Source organism: Delphinus delphis, chromosome 16 (assembly GCF_949987515.2).
Source record: "Delphinus delphis chromosome 16, mDelDel1.2, whole genome shotgun sequence".
Taxonomy (NCBI): Eukaryota; Metazoa; Chordata; class Mammalia; order Artiodactyla; family Delphinidae; genus Delphinus; species Delphinus delphis.
The window spans coordinates 77847345-77857271 of NC_082698.1; the positions used below are offsets into that span (position 1 = coordinate 77847345).

The following is a 9927-nucleotide window of genomic DNA, read 5'->3' on the forward strand; positions in this document are numbered from 1 at the left end:
TTCAAGTGAGATTAAAGAAAAATCTAGATTCTGGCTTCAGGTGCAAACAAAATATTTAACGATAAGGACAAAACTAGAGGCCATTCTAACCAAAGGCCTCTACAGGTGGGATCAGCCGCCTGGTTTTGTGGATACTAGTTTATGAAATAGCTCCGAGGGCCAATATTTAGAACAAAACCATTTAATAAAAGTGAAACGAGGAGAGAAGAGGAGAAATGAGAAGGCACGTGAGTAGGGAGAAAGGGAGAGCTCGGGAGGAAAGAAAGAAATCCACCCCTTGCGCTCTTTTCTGCCGAAAAGGTTTGAGGGGCTTGTTTCAACCTGGCATCCCCGGTGCAGAACAAAGACGCTGGGGCGAGAGAGCAAGAGGAGAGAAGGGGCGTCTCAGGCACGCTTGGGGGTGACTGGGGCCAGGGGGCCGCGGGGGGCGCGCGCCACCAGCAGCCGCTCGCGGGGGGAGCCTCGCACCTCGCCCTCCGGGACCGGGCGCCGCCGCTGTCCCCCGTCCGGCCCCGCGCAGACCCGGGTCGGGCGCCAGGGTCCAGGGTGGTCCCAGGTCGCCCCTCGGGGCTCGCGGGGAGCTCGGCCCCGACAGTCCCGCCGCAGACGCGGATGCCTCGCGATCTAGCGACCCGCGGTCCGCGCTCCGGGTGAGGGTGCGGCGCGGTGTCAACTTACCCGCGCGCACAGGGTCGTCCGGAGAAGCCATGGGGACGGAGTGGGGCCGACGGGCGCCAGAGCAGGGCCGGGCGGCTGGCGGGACAGGGGAGGAAAGCCGGGTTGCAGGGCTCGGTTGCCCTGCCTTTCGGACGCGTGGGGAGCGAACCTCGGCAGCTCCGCGCGCCCCTCCTCCGCCCGCTCCTCCCCTCTCTCCGCCGCTCTTCCCGGCGCTCACTTCCTGCTTGGCAATTAGCAAAGCCCCTGCCGTGCGCGTCCGGTTCCAACCCCCGCCCTCAGACGCGTAAGCTGGAGCCCGGGTGCAGCGGACCAGGGCGCGGGGAGTCCCCGGGTGCCCCGGAGTCGCCAGCACCCGCCGCGAGCGCCCTTCCAGTCCTGCGCCCAGGTCTCCCAGGGCAGGTCCCGCCGCGGAGCTCGCGGGAGTGCTGCCCGGGACCTGCTGCGAAGCGATTATTAGCCTTAAAAGCCGGCTGCAGTCGCGGGTCGCTCTCCTGGCTCCCTCCTTTCGCCCTGAGCCCGGCCGCAACTCTCCTCCGCGCACAGGCCTGTGCTGAGACGCCTGGCGGCGGTCTGATGTTTAGACCGTTTCCTGCTCTTTAGGCAGAGTACGCCGCTGCATGATGGCACACGCTAATAATTTCTATTTTGATTTTTCTTTGGCATTGGTTATTACATGACCTCCAGGGTAGTTACAACACAAAGGGAGTGAAAAGAGGAAGCCTGACACACACTCGCACAGCCTCGCTAGAAAAATAGCTTAGGGCTCCCTCGGAAATGCCAAGGTCTAATTTTTTAAATTTTAATTTTATACCAATTACGTGCGCACAGATTGGAATCTTCCACTAAGAATATTTTTAAGAATGTTATATTTTAACTAAACCTATCATCCACCATAAATCTATTACTATACGAGGGTTACAGGCAATTTAAATTTAATATTAATCTCTTAAGGGTTTAAAATAACCTTTGTCTTCACACATAAGAATTGAAAGAGAGGAACTGATTTGAAAGAGATAACATAGCTTTTAGTCAGTTTATCGTGAAGGAGCAGCCTCTGGCTAAAAACTCAGCTCCGAAAAATGCAGGAAAGCAGCAAGTGTGTACATACCCTCTTGGCGACCAGGGGCGTGCTTTGTGCCTCTCCCCCTCTGTTGAGTAGTCCTGAGGCCCATGGCACTCTCCACATCGGCACTTAATATGCCATGAAAGAAACGGGAGGCTCAGAGAAGAGGGTCCGGCTGGCTGTCGACCTTCTGGTGGAAAGCTCTCTGGGGAATCTGTGGGTGGAAGGATGAACTTCCTTTTGGTCTGCCTTCTGATAGGAAGGGAAATTTTTTTAAACGGTGTTTTCTCTTAGCATCCTTTTTGAGGTTTGGTTTGTGGTTCTTTCTGTACTTCTCATGATGATGGAATTATTTCTGAGGTTGGTTGTCAGGAACCACATAGCAAGTCGGCAACACAAGCGCAAGCATTGCTCTGAAGCTGGTTTGCTTTTCAAAACCCTGACTTAATTGTCTTATCACTCCCACTTTTATTATATCAGATAGAAGAGGGGTGGCAGAAACACACTTCACCATTAATTTTTTAAAAGAAAATTGACTATATATATTATTCCCTTTCATTCCATTTCCTTGTACCTACTTTTTGTGAATTGCAACCATAAGCCGTCATTACCTTATTTTTCCCATGTGCTTTGTGAACTCTAAAGTGTAATGCAAGTGGAACTTTTTTTTTAATTTACAAAAAGCTAATTTAAAAACAATTATCTTTATTGGAGTATAATTGCTTTACAGTGGTGTGTTAGTTTCTGCTTTATAACAAAGTGAATCAGTTATACATATACATATATCGCCATATCTCTTCCCTCTTGCATCTCACTCCCTCCCACCCTCCCTATCCCACCCCTCTAGATGGTCACAAAGCACGGAGCTGATCTTCCTGTGCTATGCGGCTGCTTCCCACTAGCTATTTTACATTTGGCAGTGTATATATGTCCATGCCACTGTCTCACTTTGTCCCAGCTTACCCTTCCCCCTCTCCATGTCCTCAAGTCCATTCTCTAGTAGGTCAGCGCCTTTATTCCCATCTTGCCGCTTGGTTCTTCATGACCATTTTTGTTTGTTTTTTAGATTCCATATATATGTGTTAGCATACAGTATTTGTTTTTCTCTTTCTGACTTACTTCACTCTGTATGACAGACTCTAGGTCCATCCACCTCACTACAAATAACTCAATGTCGTTTCTTTTTATGGCTGAGTAATATTCCATTGTACATATTGCTACATCTTCTTTATCCATTCATCTGTTGATGGACACTTAAAAACAATTATCATCCACTGGAGTTGCCAAAGGGCTACCATACAATCCATTTGCTGTCATACCGTGTCCTTCTGCTTTTCCTTCTATTGCTACCCAAAGAGGGTTTTAAAACACTCTTTAAAATGGACATTTTTGACTTTTCTTAATAGCACCTAAATTAACTCATGAATCTCGGAATCACAATAAATGGGAATTGGTAACCAAAGAGTCAGATGTGCTGGATTTGACTCACAGGCCGTCACCATGAGTTTGTGTTACTTTAGCACAAAAAGTTACTAGTGTGCTTTGTGTGCACACTTAAGCACACAAAGTTTTGTTACTCAAAACTCTTGAGTCTGTAAGAATTTGTAGGATTGTGAAAGTTAAATGAAATATTGCATATATAAAATTACCTAAAAGTGCCTGGCTTATAGCAGGTACAAATAAACCAACTACTTTCCTGCCTTCATTCTTTCCTTGGAATTTAGTCTATTATGAGAAGCTCCTATTGCCTTTGTTATAAGAAATGAACCAGTATTTATTATAGGGTTCGTGTACAGCACAGATCAATGGATTGATTGATAGCCCCCTCATGCCCCAAACAAAATGCCAAGCCCTGGGAAACCAAAGTGAGAAGTCCCTGACTTTTAGGAGTGTGTGGTCAAGAGAGATCTGCAGATACTCTTTCACTGTAGAACCAAGATAATGAAAGTTTAAAACAGGAAGGGGTATGTGTGGAAGAAAGGGATTAAAGACCTATGGAAGCCAAGTGGCTTGGTGGTGACCACCCTCAGACTGACAGTTTGCCATGGAAGTTTTCATGCAAATTTTGAGACGTTTGTTTATGATACTATGGTTAAAGCCTTAAGTGGGGGGAAAACTGTTGGTCTTGTGTCTTTTCACAGACAATGACGGTGATCAGGAATGTTATCTTCAAATGGGGAAAACAGCAACTCAAAACATAAGTTTATTTGATTCATCATTGAAATATGTTGTTTTTGTTCATTTTACATCATTTTGGGTGTTACTTAAATTTATGCAACCTGAGATAAAAAGTTATATTGTTGAACCACATACTTCCTTATTTCAAAGGGTTGTTGTACATTGTGTGTAAATGAACCCAGCAAACTGGTTAGACCTGCAATGATAGCATATGGATTTAGGATTATAGGAGACTCCTTATGTTCCAGAATGGGACAGTCTCTCGGTTGAATTGGCTTGATATACCCTTGGGGAATTGTGTGTTGTGGAAGAGGCGCAAATGAGAGTTAGTAAGTTCATTTGTCTCCTTTTTGGAACAGATATTTGCGAACGTTTGTCTAGAGTATGTTAAGGCAGTGGTAGTGGGTCTCTGCTGTTTTGCCACATAACTTCTCATAGTAATGCCCCAGTGTACTCCCGGAGAACCATCATTCCGCTCTCAATCCATGTGATCAGGCTGTGGCACCATCACCCCTGCCTCCTGACTCTGGGGGTTGGCAAGTGACCCAGGAGTAGCCTTTCCAGACACCGCTGAATGAGCCAACAAGCCTAGGAGATGCCTGGTACCTTTGCTGGGATGTATGGGAGATGGGCCTGTGCATGGTGAAAGAAATGAGCAGGACTGAAATGTTTGGGAGGGTCCATATCCTGGAGAGCCTTGAATGCCATACAAAAGCACGTGAAGCTATTTTTCAGCAACAGGAAGCCAGGAAGCTAGTTTTTGGAAAGTGGCATATGAAAATCGGTGTTTTTGGAGGATTGGTGTGGCAGCTGTGTGTAGGATAGGATGCGGCGAGGAGAGAATGCAGGCCAAGAGACCATTTCATCTTTACAATACGCTGTAATTTACTACAGGGTTGAATTTACATCCTCGTCCAAATGTGAGGGAAACTCAAATCGGAAATTTTAAAATGTCTTTTTGTGGCCTTTTTAAGCATTCACCGTCTCACACAAATTGATTGCCTTGTAGATTTGCATATATGCACAAAAAATGATGTATTCAAAAACGTTAACAGAGAGACTGAAAAACTTAAGGAAAATATTATCATTTTTGCTGCTTTGAATACTGTTTGACAGGAGCACAACATTCTGGTGCATTTGTTTAAGCAGAAATAGTTCTTTTTTTAATTGAAGTATAGTTGATTTACAATGTGTTAACTTCTGCTGTACAGCAAAGTGACTCAGTTATACACACATATACTTTTTTTTTTTTTTTGGCCACGCCATGTGGCATGTGGGATGCGGGATCTATCTTCGTTCCCCAGCCAGGGATCGTACCTGCACCCCCTGCATTGGTAGTATGGAGTCTTAACCACTGGACTGCCAAGGAAGTCCCTATATATTCTTTTTTTTTTTTTAATTTAATTTATTTTTGGCTGCATTGGGTCTTCGTTGCTGCGTGTGGGCTTTCTCTAGTTGCAGCAAGTGGGGGCTACTCTTCGTTGCGGTGCACATGCTTCTCATTGCAGTGGCTTCTCTTGTTGCAGATCTTGGACTCTAGGCGTGCAGGCTTCAGTAGTTGTGGTGCACAGGCTTATACATTTTTTTTAATATTCTTTTCCATTATGGTTTATCTCAGGATATTGAATATTGTTAACTGTGCTATACAGTAGGACCTTGCTGTTTATCCATTCTATATGTAATCGTTTGCATCTACCAACCCCAAACTCCCAGTCCATCCTCCCCAACCCCCTTCCCCCTTGACAACCACAAGTCTGTTCTCTGTGTGTTTCTGTTTCATAGATAAGTTCATTTGTATCATATTTTAGATTCCACTTATAAGTGATATCATATGGTATTTATCTTTCTCTTTCTGACTTACTTCACTTAGTGTAATAATCTCTAGTTGCATCCGTATTGCTGCAAATGGCATTATTTCATTCTTTTTTATGGCTGAATAGTATTCCATGGTATATATGTACCACATCTTCTTTATCCATTCATCTGTCGATGGACATTTAGGTTGTTTCCATGTCTTGGCTATTATGAATAGTGCTGCTATGAATGTAGGGGTGCATGTATCTTTTTGAATTATAGCTTTGCCTGAATATATGCCCAGGAGTGGGATTGCTGGATCATATGGTAACTCCATTTTGAGGTTTTTAAGCAACCTCCATGCTGTTCTCCATAGTGGCTGCACCAACTTACATTTCCACCAACAGTGCAGGAGGGTTCCCTTTTCTCCACACCCTCTCCAGCATTTGCTATTTGTAGACTTTTTAATGATGGCCATTCTGACCAGTGTGAGGTGGTACCTCATTGTAGTTCTGATTTAAGCATAAATCGTTTTTCAAGGTCTTCTACCTCTCACTTATGCAATGCCTGCCCTTCTATCTACAGGAGGTTAAATCTCTCTTGTCTTCGCCTATCAGCTTACTTTGAATTATCTATCCATCAAGATACATGAGCTAGAAAACCACAGTTTTTGTGCTGTGTTTGGTTTCCCCAAAAGGGAATGACACAGTGTGGGTGATTCTCAGTATGGTATTTGGCTAAAACGCCTAGAATGCTGTGGGTGGAGCATGGGGGATGGGAAGAGGAAAAGAGAGAGGAAGAGGTGAGGCTGGGCAGCAAGCACTTTTGTTCTAGAAATCCTCCGCCAGCCTCAGGATCCTCACTCACCCCTCACACGTGTGTCCTGGTGCCTTGACTTAGGCCCTATCATACTCAGTATGATTTCCAGCTGCTTTCTTATATATCTTTATATATAACAATTGACGTCTTGCTCCAGATTTTGAGAGAAAATCTGTTCAAAGAGATGAACTTTGTATGTTAAAAGCTGAAACCCAACTAATAAGAGTCAGCCAGAGGAGATTTTGTTTTGTTTTGGTTGTGAGGAGAAAAGGGCAAATGAATATTATCAGTGATCAACTAAAAATTGCACAGTCAGCACCCGAGAGCATAGTTTCCTGTGCTTTGTACCCCCAGAATGTAGAACACAGGTTCAAATTGGTGACTTAGGAACCTACAAAATCACCAATCATTTAAAAAGTTAGTTCAACAACTTGTCATTTAGAATTTATTCTAAGCTAAGACACAAAGGTGGATCCAAGTGAGTCAACTGAGAACTTTTAGAACTAATAGGTGACTTTCGCTTGAAGGAGAGAGAAAGTTCAACAGATTGAACACCAGCAGCTTTCTTGTATACCAACGATAACCAACTGGGCAGAAATGATCCCATTTACAGCAGCAAAGAAAGCTATAAAGTAACTAGGAATAAATTCAATAAAACTGAGTAAAAAACATAGCGAAAACTACAAAGATTTACTGAAAAAACATGAAAATAAATCTCACAACATAAAGAGCTAGACCACGTTAATAGATTAGAGGTCTCAATACTAAAGAGTGTTATGATTCCCTAATGAATCTAAAGATTCCCTACAAACTCAATCACATTAACAAGATTTTTGGGGGAACAGGAACCTAATTGCAAACTCACATGGAAGGGTAAATTCAAGATAATATTGAAAAAGAGTAACAAAGAGAGGGGATTTGCCTTCCAAAACAGCAAGATCTTACAAACCAATAGTAACAGTGGATTAATTGAACAGAAAAGAAATTTAAGACACAGACTCGTGTATCCTTTTGGAATTTGCTATATGACAGAGACAGTTAAATGGTGAAAAGATGGACAGTTCAAAAAGTTGTATTGGGATATTTTGATATTTATAGGAACAATACAATTTGTATCCCTGCCTCACTGTATACACAAAAGTAAGCTTTAAATAGATTAAATATCTAACTGTCAAACATTTTAACTTTAAAATTATTAACTTTAAAATTATCTTAAATTATCTGTCAAACATTTTAACTTTAAAATAATGTAAGAGAATCTCTTAATAACTTTGGTAACAGGAAAGGCTTTCTTAAGTCGAAAAATCAAAAGACGTAAAATTCTGATAAACCTGACCAGATAAAATTCAAATTCTGTGCCAAAGGAAAATAGAAAATTATAAAAGAGGGTATAAACTTAGAGAAATTAATTATATATGTAATGTTCTATTTTATAATTATGAAATATAAAATAAAATATAATGATAAAATACTTGTATTTATAATTATATTCAATAAAATAGAATATTATATATAATTTATATATATAAAATAAAAGATTAGTCTCTAAAATTTTAAGCATTTATTCAAACAAATTAAAGTACAATAAACATAATTCAATATAAGGTTAGGCAAAGACAAAACAGAATTCCTAGAAGAAACAAAAATGGCAAATAAAAATGTGAACAGGGACTCAACCTTCTAAAAATAAGAGAAATACAGATTAAAACAATAATGAACTGGCAGGTTGGCAGAAACTTAAAAGGTTGCCAATATAATGTATTGGTGAGACTGTGGAGGAACAAGTCTTCGTACATTGTAGGAATGTAAACTCCTATGGTCACATTGGAGAGCAATTTGGCTTCTGTACTTTCCCTAAAGGAACTCTTACACATGATGCAAGGAGACATGCATGAGATTGCTGGCTGCAGCATTGTCTGTAATAGCAAAGATCAGAAACAACCTAAATGTCCATCAATAGGAGAATGGATAAATATGATACAATCATGCAATGGAATATTTTACAAAGGTAACCAGAAATACGCTTAAAATTTTTTTAAATGAAAAAGCAAGTTGCAGAATGATGAGGGATAGACACAAACCAATCTATGCCTTTTCTATAACATGTAAATATTTTAAAATGGATACATGCCAACTTTACCTTGCAGCCAAGACAGAGTAACAGGAAGCAGATTTACCCTCATGTCTGAAGCAATAACAACAGCAACAAAACAGACAAAATATTCAATATATGAAACAACAGTTTTTAAGGCACTGCACACCAGGCAAAGAAGGAGAGTGATCCCCAAGAGCTGGCATATAAACAGGGTGATTCCTATGACTGCCCAGCTTACTGCCTTGAGAGAATTTCCAGGTTGCAGTGCAGAGAAAGGCAACCCAGGCAGAGCCCAGTGGACTCCCTGATTTGAAGAGATGTAGCTAGAAGATCAAGACAGCTGGAAGTCACAGGACAGAGTCCTATAGAGACATCACAGAAAGGGTCCCTGGAGATCATGGAATGTCCCCCTTGACTACTCAGCATAACACTTACTGATAGGTACATTCATGTTGGACATAACTCAAAACTGGGGAAAGGACAACTAGAGGAAATACGTGAGAGGATTAGAGGGAGCAGTACCTGGTGCTCACTCAGGGCCAGTAACAGTGCTTGTTCCTATCAGGGAGACTGGGAAAAAAACCTTACATTTCATGGGCATTCAGTAGAGTGTACAGAAGAGTTTTGCCTCAGTAGTGTGAAATAATTATCCCTAGACTAAGCAAGCACTGTCTCAGGTCCATCTAACAGATCTTAAAAGCAAGACCCAAAAGAATAAAACTCTTTTCAAGTAACTTAGCTGCATCCCAAGAAGCTCAAGAAATACAAATATAAGCTATAGAAATATAAAAATATCCAGTACCCATCAAGGTACATGCCCAATGTCTGGAATACAAAGATGGCCAGGCTTCCAAGAAGGAGGAAAATGTAGGCTCATAATCAAGAGAAAAATTAGTCAATTGAAACTGACCCAGAACTGACACAGATGTTAGAATTCACAGAGAAGGACATTGAAACTTTTATCATAACTGTATTCCACAGGTTCAACAAGCTAATCAGAGACATAGGAGATATTAAAAACCCAAAATAGAACTTTCGGAGATTAAAACTGTAATACCTAAAATGAAGTATACACTGGCTGGGATTAACAGCCAATAAGACATTGCAGAAGAAAAGATTAATGACTTGAAGACATAGCAACTGAAAGTGTTGAAAATGAAACTCAGAGAGAAAAAATAATTTTTTTAAAAAGTGAAAATTAACTGTGGGATAACTTCAAGTCACCTAGTAAATATGTAACTGAAATCCCTGAAATGGAAAGAAGGAGGGGGACCAAAAAATGTCTAAAGAAACTGAAAGT

The 9927-nt window shown here is 41.6% G+C and overlaps 1 protein-coding gene across 2 annotated transcripts in view; it reads right to left on the minus strand.

The window, feature by feature from the left end:
• The window catches only part of EDARADD (EDAR associated via death domain), a 55351-nt gene extending 54161 nt beyond the window's left edge, over positions 1-1190 (minus strand). The window contains exons 1-2 of one of the 2 annotated variants that reach the window (XM_060035018.1): positions 896-1190; positions 679-753 (exon numbers count right to left, since the gene is read on the minus strand). In XM_060035018.1, the coding sequence (XP_059891001.1) occupies positions 679-709 (31 nt within the window). In that variant the 5' untranslated portion in view covers positions 710-753; positions 896-1190. Of the gene's footprint in view, positions 1-678; positions 873-895 lie in introns of those variants that run through there. The other variant, XM_060035019.1, reaches the window with a different exon arrangement.
• Positions 1191-9927: the final 8737 nt, after the last annotated feature.